The sequence below is a fragment of the Dermacentor silvarum genome, chromosome 11 (genome assembly GCF_013339745.2).
Source record: "Dermacentor silvarum isolate Dsil-2018 chromosome 11, BIME_Dsil_1.4, whole genome shotgun sequence".
In the NCBI taxonomy this organism is placed as follows: Eukaryota; Metazoa; Arthropoda; class Arachnida; order Ixodida; family Ixodidae; genus Dermacentor; species Dermacentor silvarum.
Window position 1 is genome coordinate 17461128 of NC_051164.1, and position 22926 is coordinate 17484053.

The following is a 22926-nucleotide window of genomic DNA, read 5'->3' on the forward strand; positions in this document are numbered from 1 at the left end:
GGGCACTCCGGAATATTTTTGACCACCTGGGGTTCTTTAACGTGCACCAAAATCTAAGCACACGAGCCTTTCTTGCACTTCGCCCCACCGAAATGCGACCGTCGCGGAAGGGTTCGAACCCGTTACCTTGAGCACAGGAGCACAACGCCAAAGCCACTAGGCCATAGTGTTAGAAAGGTTTCGGTACTGGGCTACCGCGGCGAGTAGCACTGTCGATAGTATCAAGATGTTTTGGCATCAGAGTGAAACAAAAACTATTAGTAGCAGTACAATAGTACCACGGATCGTACAGCGATAGTTCGCTATTGAATGTGCTATCGGTTATAGATGGTTTTGCAATTCTTCGGTGGTGACCGGAAATAATGTGAAAAGTGACCACCAGTATAGCACTCGGTTCATGCTGTTAAGAGCAAGGAAGCGTTGCCAAGCTCATGTTGCAGTGTTTGCGTGTGGTAGGCTGCGTGGTTTTGTGTTATTGAAAGTTTTCGTACTATCGATACACCGATAATGACTCATTCATTGATATTATCTATAGTACTAGCAATAGCTTTGCATCACTAGTGCGGCCGCAACATCGGATAGATATCAGACACTAAGCAAACAAAGCACTGATTTTTACAGATATTGGAGTGAATTCCTGTATAGCCTGTGACACTGCATTCACATCGCTTAATGGTCGTTTTCAAGGACAAAATTCTCGTCATTTGTACCGCAACAGTACATTACGATTAAACGCAGCGTACATTATTCGAGGGTATTATTAACCCTTCTATTTGGTAGCGTACTGGCTGCGAACCATACCATGTTCTACTTTCTTAATGAAAGTACCTCTCGTGCTTCAAAGCATAGGCAGGTGAAGGTCGCTTGTAGTGTGCGATATAGAGAGTGCCCTCAGGTTTCCTGTCTGAGAATGTTAAATTTGCTCGAATTTGGTGAATCATGAGTAATTGTCAACATATTACGTTTCTGAACAAGAAAGTGTAATGTTTAGTGAAAATGGCACAAGCCGGTGGAGCGTATCACAAGTTACTGAGACGTGTTTCACTGCTTGGTGCTGTCCTTCGTCGAACGGTGGAGTTTCTTTGTGTCTTACGTTCGTCTTGCGATTGGTGCAGCGCTCACGAAACGCGAAAAATTGGAGGACGCTTAAGCTTCCCTTTTAAGAGTGGAACGCGATAGCATTCAAAGATCTGCTTCTCAGGCTTCCCGACAACTGCAGCTTAAGCAACCGTAATGGTTACCGGGAAACACTGGCGGCGAACGCTATGCACGAAGGCGAGCTTTCTGGTAGAAAGGCGGCCTCTTGCGTGAGCCGATCCCGGAGTTTGTGCACAGCCGCGCCGAAACAGTTACATAATTTTCAGGTTTCTGTTATTGTTTCGATCTTTTAATATTTCAGTCTGAGAATGTTTAACATAAAAGGCATTCGCTGTGGGTGTTTTGTTTCATGACATTTGTTTGTAGACTGTGACTCTCAAAATACCGAGGAATCACTTTGTCAAGGATGTAGGACAAGGTATGAGCAACTTTAGTGATAGAATGGTCTGGTAATATAACCGCATATACCGCATGTCATATTGCAAGGCGTGGCATATACATAGACGTAAATATATACGGCACTTTTCACTCACGGGACGCCAACCTCGGATTTTCTGCGACACGGGGCCCTTAATGCTGTCGCGTTAAAATCAGGAATGTCGCAGCACTTTTAACGCGATAGCGTTAAGGGGCCATTCACACTTGCGACTAGGCGAGGTCGCGCGACCTATTGTGACTGGCGACCAGAAAGCTACTCAAGACGAACGATGTTCACACTGACAAATGCGACCGACGAGTCGCTAAACCGAAGTGTCTCACGATCTGCCGTTCACGTCTGCTTGAAATGTCATCGCCGCGTAAAATAAGCGTGAGCGTATACGGAGGTCCTGTTCCGTCGCATCTTATTGGTTCAGCTGTTCTGCGTCTGCGGTCGCGCGACTGAAAAATCGAGCAGTGAGCGACTGGCCCGAAACGGTCGCATTTCGAGAAAAGCGACCATTTGCGACTACTTCAAACTTCAAACTACTTGCGACTGGTCGCTTTGCGACTAACTTGGTCGCGCGACCTCGCCTAGTCGCAAGTGTGAATGGGCCCTAAGGGCCCTGTGTCGCAGAAAATCCGGCGTCGGTGTCGGCGTAGGCTTAAGCATCGACATCTGGCGGAAATAATCATGCCAAACCATATCATCCCGAATCACACCAACCGGGCGGGGGCCCATCGCGTGGCGCAAGGTGTTAGTGAACAAAAATTGAATTTCTCAAAGTAAAATCCGTCAGAAAAATCGTTAAGTACGAGTTAACCACAACCTACAGACGTGATAGCGTCGGATTGTAATTTGAGTATACGAGAAAAAAGCCTGACAAGCAGCCAGGGATCTTTAAATGCTATCGCGTTCCACTCTTAAAGGCGAAGCTTGAGCGTCCTCCAGTTCTGATAGTGTTTCGCTGTACTTTGGTTCTAGGCAACAGTGAGGGGAATGTTGAAAACCGAGCCTTTTTACCGGGCCCCATGTCGCAGAAAATACGGTGTCGGCGTCAACGGCGCCCATTAACGATATCGCGTTCCACTCTTAAGAGCGAAGCTTAAACGTACTCAAAGTTTCTTTTTTTTTTTTAAACTCTTAGGGATGTGCGTCGTACAGATTCACTTTCAGACAAGGACAACAAAGCTCAAAGCGTTGCGCCTGCGGTCCTCGTCCGGTGTGTCCTATCGTGGCTGCTAGTTTAATTAACCCTTTTTTTACTCAGCGTCAGCGCTTTACAACACGAACGAACATCAAGTCACCCAATTAACAGCGCTATATAGTGTCGTGTTGTTTGTCCCATTGCGCTTTGCAAATTGCGCTACATCGCGGGCTAACGTGACGCCTTTTGCTTGTTCAGCCTTCGCTTCCGAGAGGACCACGAACAGCCGCCGTGGTGCGAGGGTGCCTTCCGGGTCGGCGAACTCTGCGGCGAGGACGAGGTCGCCAGCAGTGACCTGCGGAAGGAACAGCATGACCTCATCGACGGTAACGTATGGTGCACGCTACCGGCCTACCCCGCTTTCGCGTTTTTACAGGATGGCAAACCCATTTCCTCCTCGACTGACATTCCCCGTAGCCGTCACAGGTTTGAATGCTGAAGCCCTATTTAGAACCGGAAGACTTCGGGAAGGCTCGAAGCTCTCCCGATCCAGGACATTCGCATTTCCCACTTGGATTTCGCATCTTATGACGTTCTGCTCCCCCGCGTGGCCAATGGGTTGACGCACGCGGGCAGGAAGTAAGCTGATCTGCCGTCAGGTGGCGCTCGCATCGGAGTAATCGCGCCATTTCTCGGGGGAGAAGAAACACAATGTCATTGTTAGAATGAGTGAGTACTCACCTTGGTGCCGTCTTAAATGCGACTCGTAATTGCGCTGGGTGAAGTGCGATATCATTACATAACAGACATACACTGTTACAGTTATGAACATTACTTTATTTTTTTGCAAAATAAATGAAGTTCATGCAATTAATTCAAATAATCATTATTACACATTTACTGCAAGACATAATAATGACCAGAAAGTTACTCGTTCATAGCATAATATCAATCTAAACCCCGAAGACGAAAGAAAGCACGGCGACATGGCTACCTGTTGTAGAATAATACAGGGACAAAATAACATCACTGAAATATCATGCCCATCGAACGAAGACACGTGCACTCAACAAAACCATGGCAAAATTTTTACGCAAAAGATGTTGCGAACTCAATATCAGTTTAATGTGTCAAATTTGAACTACAACATGTAGCAGCGACATATACTTTGTGTTTTTTTTTAGAAAGTCCAAAATTTAAAAAGGAACTGCCTGAGTCAGACAGCACAATTCTAACTCTTGATGGACGAGGCGGCCAGCAAGAGGCATTTACGGTTAGGCATTTTGATTTCTACCAGAAATTAAAATGCCTAATTAAATAATTACCACAATTACCGTAACCAACTTTTTATTGAATTATTTTATTGCGCATATTTCAATCTACGAATTAAAGCTGGTGAGTTCGCAAGGCGTGTACACTAATTGGAACAAGTTCTCTGGACTGCACCAGTTTCGAGATATAATTTTCGAAGTGCCCGACGAAATGCATTAGTGTTCCAGTTACTTTTGTTTTTGAATGAATAAAGCAGCGTTTTCTTAAAATAAGTAACTGGAACGGGAACGGAAAGTGCCTCGAGCGGCCAGTCGCGCGGCAATATTGCGTGTATTCGCTGGCTTGTTTCACGCTCGGAAAAACACTTTTATGTAGCACGTATTGAGCAACAGGCAAGGAGACACAACCTCTCCAACGCTATTCACTGCATGCCTAGAAGAAGCATTTAAGCTCTTAGACGGGGAGGATCAACGGCGAACACCTCAGCAACCTTCGGTTTGCAGATGACAATGTCCTATATTCAGCAACAATGGGAACGAATTACAACAAATTATTGAGGACCTCAACCGAGAAAGTGTAAGAGTGGGGTTGAAGATTAATATGCAATGTCAAAGATAATGTTCAATAGCCTGGCAAGAGAACAAGAATTCAGGATCGCCAGACAGCCTCTAAAGTCTGCAAAGGAGTACGTTTATCTAGTTCAATTACTCACGAGGGACCCTGATCACGAGAAAGAAATTTATCGAAGAATAAAATTGGGTTGGAGTGCATACGGCAAGCATTACCAAATCCTGACTGGGAGCTTGCCACTGTCGTTGAAAAGAAAAGTGTACAATCATTGTATTCTACCGCTGCGAACATATGGGGCAGAAACTTGGAGGTTAAAAGAGAAGCTCGAGAACAAGTTAAGGATCGCACAAAGAGCAATGGACCGCAAAATGTTAGGCCTAACGTTAAGAGACAGGAAGAGACGGTGTGGATCAGAGAGCAAACGGGGATAGCCGATATTCTAGTTGACATTAAGAGGAAAAAATGGAGCTGGGCAGGCCATGTAATGCATAGGATTAATAACCAGTGGACTGGTTATTCATGGGTATTTATGTTTTTTTACTACTACAACTAACCCTAGAATTGTTGGCCAGCCCCACCACTCACAAACCTAGGCGGCGGATGTGGAACAACCTTTCTGCCGCAGGCGTCACGAGTACGTGATATTTTTGGGTGAAGGCAACTGGTCAATAAGCCCACATATGCTACCTGAAGGCATCAATGTTGTCGGATTCGAGCCGGATTCGCCAGATTCGTGCCAGATTCGAGACAAGTAAATTCCCCTGTGTTGTCCTTGGTGTCATCGTTTGTTGGCTTCTTATGATAGTATACATACATACATACATACATACATACATACATACATACATACATACATACATACATACATACATACATACATACATACATACATACATACATACATACATACATACATACATACATACATACATACATACATACATACATACATACATACATACATACATACATACATACATACATACATACATACATACATACATACAGGGTGCCCCAACTACCATGCAAGAAGCTTTAAAAATATGCAAATATCACGTAGCTGGATAAAATCAAGGCATCGTTGTTTGCCGTCGCTTGGGGATATTCAGATTAGTTTTCGCATTCCGCCCGATTACATAATTACTCTTATAAAATTAATCAACTTCTCAAATGTTATAATTAGATGGAAAGTGTCAATCAGAAAATTGTAGAGCAACATGAAAAACTCCCGATACAGCTTTCTGTTGCTGAATCACCACCACCACCATCATCATCAGGTTATATTTTATATTTATGTCCACTGCAGGCCGAAGGCCTCTCCATGTGATCTCCAATTACCCCTGTTGTGCGCTAGTTGATTCCAGTGTGCGCCTGCAAATTTCATAACTTCATCACCGCACCTAGTTTTCGGGCCTCCTCGACTGCTCTTCTCTTGGTATCCATTCTGTAACTATAATGGTCCACAACTACGCCAAGGAAACATAGGGAAAATGACTTGTACTTACTAATTGAACTAAATAAATGATAGATTAATGAAAATTAAAGTGGATGAAAAAAACAACTTGACGCAGGTGGGGAACGATCGCACGTCTTCGCATTACGCGTGCGATGCTCTTACCATTGAGCTACCGCGGTGCCGTTTTCCCATCCACTTTCTATGAGGTGGCCATGACTTCTACGAGAAATAAAAATGCCTAATTAAATAATTACCATAATTACCCTATATATACTGTCACGTAGTAGTGACGAACAAAAAGCTGTGTATCAGGAAGCTGTTTATTGGGTGAACTTACAAGCGACATTCAAAGCACAACGATAGCGGCGAGCAGAGACGGCGATCGTCGAAAATTTGATCGGCGTGTCAAGCGCGTGGGCTTTTATACATGACTCGTCGAAGGCTCCAGAGTAATCGCTGGTGCCCGCGTGTCTTCTAAAAAGTACTACACAATTCGCGTCGCGCATACAATCTGATCACACAAAAGATTCAGAGAGAATATGAACAACAGATAGAAGCAACGATAACATTCGAGTAAGTTCGTAATCATGCAAGCACGTCTTGTGCCAAGCGATAACATTAACCTGTTAGCGGGTGAAATGCGGCCTCCGGAAGAAAATGATAAACAACTACACGTGTCAATATATATACCGGGCGTTTCAGCGAACACTTTGAACATTTTTAAACGTTGCCTCCTGCAGATAGCACAATTCTAGTTCATGAGCTGGTATACTCGAAGAGGCCGACATTACTTGCGCTAGAAATTGAAATGCGCAATCGACTAATTAACAAAAATTCACTAATAATGTTTTAAACTAATTACCTTATGACTCTTTTCCAATTTGCAAATTCTGGCCGTGGGGTTCGGAAGGCGGATCCACTTGTAACGAATTATCGGGATGACACCAGTTTCGAGATATTAATTACCGAACTTTGCGGAGAAAAGCATTGGCGTTCCAGTAGACCAGCTCATGAACTAGAATTGTGCTATCTGCCGCAGGCAACGTTAAAAAAGAATTGTTTGAAAGTGCTCGCTGAAACACCCTGTATAATGTTGCAACTCTTCTCCTGACCACCGTCGGTTGCGCCTCAAACAGGCAGGGCGTTTGTGACGTGAGCTCCTGCACAACAAATGAACTGTACTAGACGAAAAACTTGGCCGAGTTGGTGGCAATTCATGTTTAGGAAAATAACAGCGCTAGGTAGACAAGGAGACAGGCAAAGCGTCAGTGTCGTGTTCTTCTTTGCCCGTGTCCTTGTCTTTCGAGCGCTGTTATCTTCCTGAACATGAATTCCTGAACAACACTTCGAAATGAGACGAACGTGGTTTAAATCAAGGATCCTCTACGACAAAGAGGTGTGACGGTCTGCTAGAGCGTTTCTCTCGCATTTACCGCTATATGGCGACCCGATTGTTTAGCCTGCAGGTCCCCAAGTGTGGCGAGACACAAAACAGCTACATTAAAGTGCCTGGAGTGAGGCGAGGAGTACTTGTTATGAAGAGTGAGCACGGAGTCTCTGAGCGGGGCAGTTTCCTTCTGTTCAGAACCGTGCATGCGTGTCACGTGACTGACGGGCTGCGCGCAGGACTGGTGGCGGGCGGCGACGCGCTCGTGCGCGAGCCCCCGCTCCTCGTGCGTGCCCGGCGGCCGGACGACGTGGACGCCGAGAAGATGCTGGCGCAGTGCCTGGCCAAGTGCGAGGTCGAGTGCCTGGGCGAGTTCCTCACGGCCGACGACAGGCCCCTAGACGACGTCGAGCTGATCAGGTTCTCGCGCTCATTGTCCCTCTCTCTCGTTCACTCGCCTAAAAACGAACCATCCAGAGCATTAAAAGACGCTTAAGAAGTTTTTTCGACCGTCGTTTGAACGATAACATAGACTGAGGCAATTTACTGTGTTTGCCTCGTCTTTAATGTTTTCATTTCGTGTGTGAAAGTGTGCACGGTGGGAAATTTACTGTCATTTTGTACTGTTAGCTTTCTTTTTTGTTCGTCGCACATCGGATTGCTGCGTAATTGGTAGATTTTCTTATTTGCCTTTTCTAGTATGCTTTATTCGCTGTTGTTTCGTGTGCTTAACTTGGCTGCCAAGCCCCGCACACAAGCGGCAGCGCTTAAGCAGGCTAGAACACGTTGTACGAATTGAAGTGAATGAAATTTATTATTATTATTATTATTATTATTATTATTATTATTATTATTATTATTATTATTATTATTATTATTATTATTATTATTATTATTATTATTATTATTATTAACTAACTGGCTGACACGCACGCCTCCAGTACGCGCTCACGCACTCACAAGCACATGTGCACATTGCCTAAAGGAACGCTTAAGAGAAACAGTAAGTTAGTTTAGACTGATAATGTATTATTTGAAAACATTTTTCTTCAATTTCGCTATAATAGGTTACAGATTAGAAGAGCAAATGAAGTTAAAAGTTCATTTTTTTTAAATTTTGCATAGATACCCTGGTAAGGTCAGTGTGACGGCACTGATTTCAAGTATTCTTTCGTATTTAAGGCTTGTTGGTTGAGCGAAAAGCTCGCGAAACTTCTTTATCTCCTTTAGAATACTACAACCTCATTTGTTTTTAGCGATAAATAGTTAACTAGGCCCTAGTAGACGCCATCAAAATATATGACGTCACGGCGGGCAGTAGCGGGAGCTTTAGGGCGAACCACGCGTTTTTCGTGTTTGCGGCTTTTCTGGCTTACCAAGCCCGAACGTGTACGTAAGGAATTACATTTAATTATTTGCTTGTAACCAATTGCACTCTATGATAATTTTGTAATTTAACGATTACTTTGTTTCCTCGATAGCGCGCTCACTGTATTTCAATTACTTCTTTCAGTAACCAATTACATGTAACCAGTTACGTTTGTAACAAGCTCTGACAGGCGGTGCAGCTTTGAGCGCTTCAATTTGGCAAGAAATATTGAGTTCAAAGGAATGAAAACATGTACAGGGGTTACCTCCCTCCCACAACCAGCGTCCTGCAGCGAAGCCTAAATTACCTGAAGATGCCAGGCTTGCAGACTTGAACACTTCTCTTGGATGTTCGGCCTCTGAGCTTTTCTCGTATGATAAATGTATCACACTCTTTTCTCGAAACGCTTATAGGCGGCCTTCATAAGCGGAAAGGGCGGCGGCTCAATGCTTCTTCGCAAAGTGCAGTCTATGGCTTGTCTAATATAGATAGATATAAATGATATAGGTGATCTAGATAGATATAGATGATCTACCTGTTTGATGGTGCGTGGCTCATATACACCCATTTTGTGATTGTAACACAGGAACATGAGCAAAACGAGAACAAGATGAGAGCAGGAGCCAACGTGGACTTGTGGACTTGTCTTTTTCACGGCCTTGAAAAAGACAAGGCCTTGAAAAAGACAAGTCCACTTGTTGCCAGTGTTTGTATGCACTGAAAGATAAGCAGGGTAATATCATCAGCAATTTAGATCACACAGTAAAAGCATGCAGAAGAATTCTCTACGGACCTGTACATTTCCCAGAGCAGCCAAGCTATTTTCATTCGAAGTAGTGATGAACAGGATACAGAGGTTCGTTCTATAAATAGCGACGAAGTTAGGAGGGCGTCGAGAGAAATGTCCCGGAAAAAAAGCGGCAGGACAAGATGGAATAACAGTCGAATTAATCAAAGATGGAGGAGATTTTACGCTAACGAAAGCTTGCGGCCCATTATACGTAATGCTTTACGACTTCAAGTGTACCAGGCAGCTGTAAGAATGACAACATTCTTAATGTTGTTCATAAGAATGTTGTTAATGTTGTTCATAATGGGGGAGACGTTAAAGAATGGAGGAAATGTAGGCCGATTAACTTTCTTTCAGTATTTCGTAATATATTCACCAAGATAATTTCCGATAGAATCAGGCCAACACTTTAGTCAACCAAGAGAACAGGCTCGTTTCAGAAAGGGATATCCTACAATGGATCACGTCCTTGTCATCAATTCGGTAATTGAGAAATCTGCGGAGTACAGTCAACCTCCCTATATAGCTTTCTTAGATTATGAAAATGCCTTTGCTTCCGTAGAGATAGCAGCAGTCATGGAGGCATTGCGTAATCAAGGTACACAGAAGGCATACATGTATACCTTGGGAAACATCTACGAAGATTCCATAGCTACCTTGTTTCTCCACAATAAAAGTAGGAAATTACTTATCAAGAAAAGGGTCAGACAGAAGCTCTCAATACGGGAAATTAGTTTGAAATCTATGATGCCACACTCACAAACCGGCGTCCGGCTTTCGCCGCGAAATTAACGGGAAAAAACTAAAAATTTGTCCGTAATTCTTTTTGTAATAATGAAGCTCTTACCAAGAAACTATTAAAAATTGGCTTTTGAAAGTATAATTTGTCTCTTTAAACCAATTAAAGTGTTTCCATTTAGTGTATACTTTAAAGCGGCCCACGTAGTCAAAGTTGACCTGGAGACTCCCGCTACGATGTCCCGCATTGCCCGCATCTGTTGCTTTGGGATGTTAAACAGCTTAATTCGAGCTTCGACTGCGAATACCGCAGGCACACTTTTGTCCTTTCATGGTCTTTAAATTTCTCTTTCAGGAAGAACATCTTCGTCGCAACGGATGAGAACATCGGAACGGGAGCCACGTTCGGAGGAGACCCATCGCTGGCTTGGCTTGGCGAGGACCAACTGTGCGAACCCGACGCCACGTTGGAGGAACAGGTACACATGCGGCTGCTTGCGCGCGAAACTGCATCATAACCGACCGAGGAGTCACGCAGCGAAGTAGCGAGTAAAAATATGCAAAAGTGGAGCCATTAACAGAACGGGACATCAGTTTCTTTAGCGAATGAAGTATTTCCCTTATTTCCATATTCATTTATTTCGCGTAGCGTCACGAGAATACATGTTCTCGTGGTAATACGCGGAAAAGGATTGGAACAGGAGGAGACGCGAATAGGTGGAAGACACTCCAGAAGACAAGAAAACGAGGAGTACAAGGACGCCCGGAAGAGCCTTGGGCGCGGTGTGCTTTCCAGCATTTGTGGCTGGTGTCCACACGCAGCTCCCTTCCCACAGAAGTACATTGAGTCCTACTTTTACGTTGAGTGCCTCAGATGCGTATTTATCTGAGGACACATTTTCATGCTTCAAAATACGGACAATGATTGACTTCAGCATTACGCTGCTCATTGGTAGTGTTCCCGTTGTCTTGCCGAAGGGGATTGATCGGTGATCTGAGGTTTCAGTCTTGAAGAATGTTTCTTGGGTTCAGAGTCGCGACGACTTGTGCTTGCCGGCATGCCATTTCTAAAAGGATGGTTGTAGCGCGGGTAGATGGGAAGAAGAAAAAAATATAGTCGACACCGAGCACTCCGTCTCGACTTTTCTTTCTTACTCCCCAAGTACATCCCTTATGATCGCTTTCATATGAATACTTGCGTTCAGCGCTTCTATGCAGATGCCACTGTCATCTGTAGCCCAGCGTCCTATAGTGGGTTCTGCAGGGTCTGCACTACCCTATTTAGAAGTTCTCCAATGTTATCAGCTAGAATAAATTAAACGCGTGACGTGAACCATGGACGGCTATCTCATTCGACAATTCTGGGATATCCATATGTGTTGCAGTCTACTGCTTAATTGTCATGATTACTTCTCACGATGTGCTGTTTCGCAGTTCAGCAAAATGAAGGCGTCCTTAGTCAAGCATGTCACACGGGCTTTCCTTTAAGTCACACTGGTCGACTGCCGCTCGCTCCCAAAGAAGATCGAAAACATTCTTTGGAAAAAGAGTTTTGTTCAGTGGTCGCTTACCGTGGGACGCTTCACAAATGGAGCACGTCTGATTTAGACTGCGCACTTCATTAGATAGCTTATCAATACGAAAAGATGAGAACGAAGTAGGACGAAAACGATCAAGCCGACATGATGAGTGCTCGTCCTACGTTATTACACAATTATTTCACTAATGATATACAAGGAAATAATAAATCAAACAAATAATAATTCAATTAACAATTAATGCTTAAATAATTAGTTAATTCATTTACACTGCTAGCCCGAGGGCACATACAGGGTGGAACAACGCATATAACCTGTTTTGTTATTGAGCGACCAACATTGGGTAAAATTAAATATACCAGCACAGGGAGTGTAGCACGAAAGTTAAGCGTTAGCCCAATCAACATGGAAATAGTCACTTGAAAGTTCTGTCACAAGAACCGTGTGACATTTAGTATCAAAATCAAGAAATGGCATGCTCTCCCCTTCCGCCTCCCCCCCCCCCCCCCCCCGGAAATCTTTTACAACCAGAGCTTATTGGCAAGGGGGAAGGAAGGGGCATCTGAGAGAGAAAAAAATAAAAATAAAAAGAGGACATCACATAAAACAGTGCACTTCCTAAAACACAATGCTCGAGTTAAGTTGGTTGCAGCACCGCGTGCCTGTACACATTTTTGAACTCGCTGTAGAGAATCGACTTTAATTATATTATACGGCAGCCTATTCCACTATTTGATTGTTTTCGGAAGCAGAGAATACTTAAGAGTATATGTCCTTGCTGGTATAAGCATAAATTGATCGATGTTACTTGACCTAACGAAAGGCGACCTTCCTTTATTTTTCCAGCGGAGCGGCAACTCATGATAACTCTCCCATAACGGCTGCTTTCGCCAGCTGCCGACAGGCGGTGACACAAAAGACCATGGAGGTTAACGAAATGGCAAGACAGAAATCAGGAGACAATATCTGCATAATAACGCAAAGGGGAGTGCCTTGATACTTGAGGCACGAGCTGGCTGCCTGAGGAAAAAGATCATACCGGAGCTAATATGCGCCACAGGATGAGGCGTGTGTGGGCTGCAAAAAAATGCCGGGAACGACTCAGCACATCGAAATGGAATTCCAAGATATTTATTGACCCAGCGAGACCCATAGGGAGTGTTCAACTTCCAGAAGTATTAAGATCCAAAACAGATGGAAAGATTAACTGGTCAGCTGTCGAGATAGGCAAAGAGACGATTAGAGTATTGGTGGAAGAAAAGCGAGGAAGAGATGGATAGAGCCGGAGTCAGTGCAAGGGTAGATAATGGTGCAGTACATATAATGATAAATGTTTTAAGTCCGAAAGTTAGGATCAATATCAGGCAGGCAATAGGTTAGATAGCGATAGATGTAGTAAAACCTGCATAAATCAAGCAGGCTAGGAGACAATTTGTCCTCGCCTCATTTCAAGGTTGATGTCAATAAATGTCATCATCATCAGCGTAGCGTTGACAACAGCTTTCATCCCCATAAGGAAAAATAATTGTTTTTTTTTCTTTAAAACTAGCCAAATAACTGTGCCAAATGTTAAATTGAAGAACCGGAACCATGAAATGCGCCTTTGCGAAATTTGAGCAACAGGTAAGCGCAATTTTTTATTTTTTAATTTTGGGCTATATACGCACGTCCCTTTACATATTAGCACTTCTATGAAACATGGTAGCATGCCATTTTGTTCTACTGTTGTGTGCAGTTCTCTGAAGGGCTTCATGACGTGTTGACCACTAATAAAGGATAAAGACAGAGAAAGAGAAACACAAAACGACGATTTGTGTTTCTCTTTCTTCGTCTTTGTCCTTGATTAGCAGTCAACATGTCATGCAGTAAACACCAACTAGGCCAAACTCAAGTTCTTCTCTAAAGGGATTCTCCTCAGCCATGGGTAAAATAGCAAGTACTTCTATCTCTTCGTTGCATGCGTTTTCACTTTGACGTGTTCGACAGTTCCGGATTATAAAGTCTGCAATGTACAAGTCATTCGTTTTGTAACAAATACAAGTGTGGGTGCGTATGCTATCTATGCCTATGCGTCTGAAATTACTTCTTTTAGATGCGGGCGAATATTAACTTTTTAGAATACGATTCCAATGCGCACAGTAAGTATCAAACAAGCAATCGAATCAAATGCAGACGCGTATAGCTGCAGCAGCAATATTTATTCCGCCGTGATTAGGTACCATGCCTGAACTATCTAGCGCAAAAAATCGAGATCAAAGGATGACGTTCACATACAACATCACCAATTTTCATTAAAAATGCCCAAATAAACTCTCAAACAATTTAGAGTCTAGTTGCAATCAAGTTTGCAAGAATAAATGGCTACTATAGGACTATAGCTTTCCGAAGACAGTAAATGAATGATTGCCGAAAAAAGATCGGAAGTTGTGGAAAAAAAAAAAAAGAGCTGCTGAAGGACTTGTGAGCCGTAAACACGTGTAAACCGGCCCTTGAAATGAAAACATCACTGGATCTAGCGTAAAAGATAAAACTACTACATGACTAGACTTCGAGAAACACTAAATGACAGATTACAAGCAAAAATCACGGTTGTCATGCAGGCCTACACCGCAAAGCCGAAAACCAAGGTTGCAATACCCATTTTGTGTCTGCATTGCTTCGTAAGCTTTTGTTATCGTTTCGTTTCTGATAATTTATGATCATTTATTTATTAGACAGAGTAGAGTAGCAAGACTTTAGCAGTAGGTTATTTGGTTAGATTTGTGAGTTCGACAATACCGAATAGTCCTTTTTCAAATACGAATAGCTAATTTGTATTGTTTGATTCGTGCTGGAAACTTGGAATATTCGCCTACCTTAGTTTCTTTCTGATGGTTTCTCGCGGGCGAAGGTCAGTTTCCATACATGTAAAGACTGAACCTCTTCCACCAGTACTTCATTGCTTGTGTCCCCTTTTCAATTTCTGCGTGTTTCATTTGCGTATCAGTCAACGTTGCTGATGCACAGGCTTGGCATCTTGGACTGCACCAAAGGCTTTCTAGTTAGCCTCTAGAAGCAACACCAGCTCTCAATTGAGAGCTGACGGTGTGGTGTGAGTGGTGTGGCGTGAGTGCTCTTTCTGGGCTTCGCTTGGCTTGGCGTGCTTGGCGGGCTTTGCACTTTTGTCGAAAGCCATCCGCACGTTTTTTTATTTATGAGTGGTTGCAAAGGGGCGCGCTTTTGTGCCTTGTTGAGGGTGGGACTATGGTGATACTTCACGGCTAAATGTAAAGTGCCGAATATTTTTCGCGCCTTGCTGCAGATTACGGCAAGTGGACTATGGTCTGCCGTTAACTTTTGCAACCATTTCCTCGACTGTCGTTGCTACCTCTTGTCACAGAAACCTGCAATGTACTCTTGTTCCTGGTGCTTTTGAGTCTTCTCAGAATGTCACTCATGCAAACTGTTTTATTTCCATTTACATTGCTGATAGTACCATTACGTTGTACGGTTAGCTTTTAAACTATTTTGAATATTAGCTATTGAACTTTCAATATTCACGAATGATGCCTAATATTTATTCACATTCTTTGCTTCTCTTCTCTTCTTGAACAGGTCTCGGAAGCGCTGGTCGCCGTCATCGAAGAGACCAAGACGATTTCGTCTCAAGAGCAGCCACGCGAGTTACAAAGTGCAAACACCTTTGAAGACCCTACGGCCCGTCAACCGTCTGTCGTCGAACAGACACAGTCTCGGGCGGTATTGACCCTTACGCAACCTGATGACGAGCCAGGAGACACCGACGACGACAAATGCCCTGACCTTGGTCACCCTGCGAAAGTGGCGACACCGAGAAACGGGCAAGGCTGCCAAGAGCAAGAGAATGCAGAGGATGGTTCCGAGTTCATTGATTGCGAAAAAGACACGCTGTCCATGCCGTCGACGTTCGGTGCGACGGCGGACGACTGCAGTATCGTGTCAAACGCAGAGTTCACAGCCAGCGGGCCAGTTGTCTCTGAACACGAAATCACCTCAGGGCCCGAAGGCAGCTTAGTAAATTATGCGGAGGCGCTCCGTAAGCCTCCGGAAAGCGAGGAGGTGCCAGGGAATCCAAGCCAGCCGGCCGAGAGCGCCGCCGATGGCGAGAAGCTCGCTGGGGACGGCACAGAGGAGACTGCCGCTGTCAGGAAACCTTGTCCTACCACCAAAGTCGAGCAAGAAATCGTTCACGAATCAGGATTCACCGAAGAAGTGTCGGCCATCGCAGAGAGGTCGATCAAGGATCTCAATAAACGGGAAAACTCGCCACATGCACACCGCTTGTCGATAACGGCAGTCACTTGCGTGGACAAGAAGGATAACGTTGCCATAGTCGCACCGCGTACGGTTAACCAGCTACACTCGGAAGCACCGTTTCCAGCCATACACCCGGAAAACGTTATGAAGGAACCAGAACTGGTCGAATTCAATGCCATCTTCGAATGCGACTGGGATGGTACTTTGCCGGAGTCGTCAGAGCCTGATATAACATTCGGCACCTCAGCCGCCGTCGAGTTTGAGCCATCACCTTACATTACCGACGATTTCGCCAGCGATGCCAAGTCGGTGCAACGAATCGACTGCAGCCAGGAGAAACGAAAACGCCAGACAGAACGCACTGCAATACGCCATAGTACTGCTTCTCCTCCTTCGAAGCGATCAGTGATGACGTTCGAACGTGGTGTCTCATTAACGCCGTTGTCCGAACGCACTTACAAAGCAACTCACGGTGATAAGGAGGTGGTACATTGCTCAAAAGCTTACAGCATTGGAAGGGGCGTCGAGACGTCCTCCGTACGCAGTAATTCTCCTCAAATCCGCACTGGGGTCAATGCCGTTGGCTCGAGCGCAGCCTTTTCAGCTGCAAGTCCTCTGTCCTGGGAAGAAGAGAACGAAAAAGTGGGTACAAAGCCCCGAGCCAAAATGTGCTACGAATCGAAGCAGGACGCGCTTGAAGAAGGTTGGAGTGCTGAAATTTTTAAAGCTATGCCGGGCGATATTGCTGTCGCCGAATCGACCGCAGATAGGTGGGATACGACGGGCAACATTGCCTTCGGTTCGCCGGTGCTGGATTGTCCAATAATCGATGAGGAGCGGATTACGCTGCAGCCATTGGCGGAGGACGAGACAGTAGATGCTTCATTGAGTGCAAATATTGGCCACAATGTGAGACGAAGCGAACAAATGGAATCACCCAGGAAGTGCTCCTCAGCAAAAAACTCCGGGTATATTTACTCCAATGTTCCGGAAGACCTCTTGGAAGAGGGGTCACCGCGCCGTAAAGTTAGATTTGAAAGGCTAAAGGAAAACGTGAGCAGGACAAAGCTAGGAGCTAGCGGAAAGATAGGCGACTGGTATAAACCACTGAGCGGCAACGCCGAGCAGCAAATGCGAATAGGAACAAACGGTGGAAGCAGTACATTTGTTAAGGGGAAACAACAAAGGAACACTCGCATGCTCGACTCGTCGGGAGTATTTCGAAACAAACGCAAGAGGAAGCCGCTGTGTGATCAGTCCAACCGCATCACGCGGTACTTCCCCGCCAAGAAGTGCGCTGGGACAGTGCCGCTAGCGCTGTATGGGGACAAGGCGTCGAACGCAGGCGCTTGCCACCTGCCCGACCTAGCAAAGTTCAGGTACAATCGCATGGAGGCGCGTTCCAGCACTCCTGTTAATGGGAGTGCATCTGCGTATGGTATGTTGAACGAGGCAGAAGATCATCATGGTTGTAGCACCAACGTGGATCTCCGCGATATTTCTTTTGGACGCAATTTGTTAGGAAGCTCTGACATGTCCGATTCAGCAGACGCTGGAACTGCATATTCGTGCGCAGCTCGTAACAATGCCGTAACTGTGTCCTTGGGTGCCACAAGCAATATTCGATACGCAGGCTACCAAATCAAACCGTCCCTACTCGGTGTAGACAAGCAACCAGCACACTGGGAAAATGACCCTCGGAAAGTACCTGATATGCTGGGGGTTGGTCATCTCACACAGAGTGCCGATACCGTTGGTGGTATAGTGAAAGACGTCAGTCGCTACAACGTGTACAGAGACAACTATCCCGTAATGCGCGCGGGAACCGCTGCCAACTGCTCCGAAACGTCCCCTGGCAGTCAAATGCCACCCGTCAGAACACGTGATGCTTCATGTTCGCGAATGCTTGGAGCAAAGCGTAACATGACTGAGGATGATCGGGAGGTTTCGCAGGAACTGGAAGTAGCCTTTAACGCTCAATTGCCTTGTGAAAGGGAACTCAGCGCTTCTACCGAGAAGCAAGGCAATCGTATTTCAGGATTTCCACGCGGCTTCATAGGTTCGCGGTCTACGGACAAAGGAGAATTCTGCTTCGAGCGAAGACCCCAACAACAGACTGGCAGAGCAATACCAGGGCAGTTAAGATGCACGAATACCGAGACAGGTTATCGCTACGGTGTTTGTCATGCCAACCGGGAAGTCAGCGACTCCGGTGTTCCGCCTTCTGAATCATCAAACGGCTTTTACGAAGCTGTTACATTGAACGGCATCAGCGTGCAGGAAGCGCCGGAACAGCGGAACGCGCAAGGACAGGCGTTTCAAGGATCACCAGCCCATGCTTATCGAGGCGTCCTTGAGAACCCACATGACATCTCAACAGGAGAACGGGAACATGATTTGTTTGAAGGGAGAGATGTTTTCGACGATGTGACGCCAGAAAGCGATGCAAACGCCTCGCGGTGGCTCGGCAGAGAACGTGACAACGGGCCTTTTCAGGATAATGCAGTCGACACCTATTCTGGCGAGCGATTCTTCTTTGACGGACTTGGCGACTACAACACGGACGGACGGGTAGCACAAGCCGAAAGAGGAATGGCAACGCGCCGCGACAACTCTTGGGACAGGGGTGACGGTGCGACAGTGCGAGCGACCGAGGAAGACGAGCGGCGCGTGCTACAAATAATTCAAGATACACTGCGAGGACCCGTCCTGCAGACACTGGGAAGATCTTCTGCCTCGCAGAAAGCGCGCGTCACCCTCACTCCTAAGTGCCCGGCAACTCCTCTGAGCAATTCTGCGAGACAACATGCGGTAGCGGCGGAGGAATCGGCATCCAGCTCGACGAATATCGGCGTGCCCGATTCCGCAGTCGTTCAGCAGGCACGGCCGTCACAAGGTGCTGCCGCCGCCACTGTGGCACCGATCACCGCCACCGGGCAAGACTCTACCCGAGGCCCTGACCGCGAGGAGGCCCGCAAATCTGCACACCGTTGGCCAGGCCACCTCAACGTGCGTAACCTCGCCGCCAAACTCGTGGCACCGCAACAGGACCGAAAACAGGTGGACAGGACAGCGATTGAGCAGCTGCTTAAGCCGCCAAAGAGCAACAACCCGCTAGCCAACAGTTTCATGGCCATCAGAGGCGTGAAGCTGCAAGGTCCGGACGATGTCGGGAAATCCCCTAAGTGGTAAACCATTCACGTCATCGTGCCCTCACAACGGTCCCTAAACACTCTCCTTTCACGGAATGCTTCCGGAACTGGCACAATCTGATCTGTGCCACCTGCCCGTGTACACAGCGAGGCCTGGTGTACTTGGCTGCCGGCTCATTCGAGAATGCCGCCTTCCGGAAAATCTCAACACATTTGTACCCATCATAGAAGAGAAGCAGACAAGGCAATATTGTGCACTTTCGGGGCGGCGAAATATCCGAAAAGAGTACTCTTGTATGCAAGGACTCGCTCTATGGTATACAAAGTGTTTTGTTTTATTTTGATAACATTGTAGGCAGCTTGCGAGCAATGTCGCGATGACAGTGAAGTGACCACATTTCCCATTTCTTCAAGAGTACCGACATTTTACTTTGCTACCCTGTGTTTTGTTCGTTCGTATTCACTGTATTGACGATTTTGAGCCACGTGCAAAGACCAGAGGTCTGTGTGCATAAGATTTGTACCGTCGCAGGTAAGCTAACTTGCGCAGATACAGGCATTTTATTTTATTATACCATGTGTCGCAGCTAACGCGGGCCAAGCTCATTAAAAAAGTGCTACGATATACGACGAGCACTTTGCGCACGCTGGTGATCTTTTTCTGTAACATTGCTTAGCGAATCAGTCAAAATTAACGGCCAAATTAAAATTACTTGCATAACTGCGTAAGCTTGCATGTGAAATGATGCATCGCATTTCAAAGCATCATACTGAACAGCTTCCACCTCACTACGTTTTCCCCAGTTGTATTTTCCGCGGCCCAAAGTTGTGGTGCAAGACCCTAAAACGAATGCGAAGCGAAGGCGGGCAGCGAATGAACAGTACTCTATGGCTGACTTGGTGACAGAGCGGCGATAAAAAAATACGACTGAAGCAAAGCAAAGCAAAAAAAAAAAAAGAAGACAGAAAGCAAGCCAGCCGCGGCTACTTGCTAGAAAACAGTAGCCAACAGCCTATATAACGGTAACTGTAACCCTGTAACTTTCTTGCGGTCCCAAAATCAGCCACTGAGACTTTTTGAAACCCCTTTTTTGAAACTTTTTTTGAGTCTTTGAAACCCCGACACGCGCGGGCCCGCCTTCACTTGGCATTCTATTTCGCGTTTAGCGCCTGAACATTGAAGCGCGCAAACAATAACTGGGGAAATTTAGAGAGTTGGAAACTGTTGAGCGTACGTTTTCGAATGCGACGCACCGTTTGACATTCGAGCTAACGTAAATGTGCACGTAATATTAAATTTAGGCAGAAAGTTTGGCTAATTACCCAATCAATATTACCAGAAAAATTCACCAGCGTGCGCAATTCGACTGATAACGAAACACCATTAGTCCCATCGTCGTTTCTCGTAGCCTCCCCATTTTTTTTAAACAGCTCGGCCCACGTTAGCCGAGACACACAGTAGACCCTTGTTATTCAGCGCGCGGGCTGCGTTATTTCTGGACATGTTCTATTACGGTCTGTTACATTTATGCTTACTTTCAACGCAGATAAGAGTTGCTGTCGTATTCACAAAAATAAACATTACAAGAGTTTTTCGATTTTATGTCCGGTGCCCTTGCATTACTGCTTAAAACTTCATGTTCTTTTTTGTTTTCTTTCTTCAAAAATCTGTGGGAAAATGTTGCGTTTGTTGAGAGTTGCTCTGTGTTGGTAATAACCGAGGTGGGTCACAGAAAGATGGAATGAACTAATGAACAGCGGGCGTACAGAGGAAGCTGACCCTAAAGCCAACGTTTCGAAAGGAGCGCCATCATCCCTGTACGCCTGCGTGAAGAGAACTCCTTTTCTAAAAACCGATGGGATAGAAGAAATGAAGCGCTGACTTCCAACTCGTTGAAAAAACATTCAGAGCCCTTCCCCTGTCGAGAAAAGGGGGGTAAGCGAAGCCTGTGGCCAGGCGACGCTGTCGCAGGCGTTCCACTTCGTTTGCCCTAAACTCAGCGTCGCAGCCGCTCTTCCGTGATGTTTGGCCCCAACATCGCGCTCCCTCAGCTCGGGGTCCTCGGCTCTTCGCTGATGCTTCACCTAGGCTTCGGAAGCCCTCATACTAGAATCGGCACCCTATATATATATATATATATATATATATATATATATATATATATATATATATATATATATATATACAGTCGGGCGACAAGCTTCACTTGCCCCAATTTCCTTCGACAGGGTAAGGGCTGGTGATGGGGTCTATTTGGGTCCCACGTGACGAGGGTAGTTAAAAGGCGCGTTACAGGTCCCCGAGCCCACAGAGGTATGTGCCGTTGAGCCTGGACCCTTTCTGCACTATCACCATGATCGGCCCACTTTCTAGCGTGACGTCCACCACTACCGCCGACGCTTGTGAGGCAGTAGAAGCTGCAATACGTCTGCGCCCATCACCGGAGAAATTTTAAAGGATTTATTTTGTCATTCAAAATTCAAGAATGGCACGCACCCAGTAACCAAAGCTTGCGTGGAGGAGGTCACGCAAAGATACCGAAAACTGGGTGAAGTTCCCAAAGAATACTAATGGCATTTAACTAACAAAACGAGACCAACCCAGAGACAACAGATGTAACTTTATCATCGTGGGGTCAAGGCACTTGCGCATGGTCAACAAGACAGTTCGCTAAGAGATACGGAAACGGACCAGGAGCTGACACTACGCTTTCGACGTAATCAACAAACTAAGAAGAAGCTCTGGCTTCGTGGCTCTTATCTAAATACATAAAAAGGATAAATCGTTTTCCTCGGTAGCAATGGCACCTAACTTGATGAGGTTAGTTGTATATAAAAAAAAAAGATTTAGTGACTGTACGAAGTAAAATTGGTGAAAATCGCAAAACTGCAAAAAACAATACAAGCAATCTTACAACTCTCTAATGCAGCAATGAACAACTACATCACAATTTTGTTAACTGAACCTAATCATGTAACTAATGTAACTAAAGCAGACGAACTTTATGTATTATACGCCGCTCTGAAATATAGGACATGCAGGTTAGACAACTGCAATATCTGTTTTTGATGCAGGGTTACTCCTTTGTGACCCTCGTGCTTCCATGTTCCTGAAAGTTACACACATTTGGCAGTTTTTCTAGAAGGTTCCAGGCCATGAATTAAAGTTACGCTTGCCGCGTAATTTTTAAGTTGAATTCTACTTTCTCCGTGAAATGCAATAATGTAATTCAAATCGGTCCAGGCACTGTCTTATAAAAGCGTTTCTGCGTTTTACATGTATTTCAATCGGTGGCGTCGGAGTTGGCACCGAGCTAAAGGTTACTTTAAAGGGCCGCTTACCAGGCCCCATGGCAAATATTGGTTATATGCCGGAAGTTGTTACGGGCCATCTAGGGACTGTTCTACCGCAAGCATTTTTAAAATCCACGCATTCTGGAGGCAAGCTTCGCTGCCAACATAGACAGTCTCTCCACATGCACCGTCTAATCTGTGGAAGCGAGATTCCTTCCCTGCGTCCTCCCATACCAGAGCCGGAGAAATGCATCACGTATACGTCACGGGCCCCACCGTCCTTTTTTTTTTTTAAATGCGATAGAAATTATATGGAGACTCCAGGCGCATTTCCGCCGTTGTGGTGGTCGTCGTCGCTGTGATGTTTCGTATAAAGCGAAAGTGCGATAATACCACGGCCGCGCGCCGTATGCTGTGGGTGC

General features: G+C 45.6%; 1 protein-coding gene across 1 annotated transcript; it reads left to right on the forward strand.

Annotated features, from left to right (window-relative positions):
- Positions 1–7400: 7400 nt before the first annotated feature.
- LOC125941263 (uncharacterized) lies at positions 7401–20799 on the forward strand. Its single transcript, XM_049658233.1, has 3 exons — positions 7401–7768; positions 10601–10724; positions 15378–20799. Exons 1-3 carry the CDS (start codon positions 7401–7403, stop codon positions 19248–19250), a joined length of 4365 nt encoding a protein of 1454 aa, XP_049514190.1. The 3' UTR covers positions 19251–20799.
- The last annotated feature ends 2127 nt before the right edge of the window (positions 20800–22926 follow it).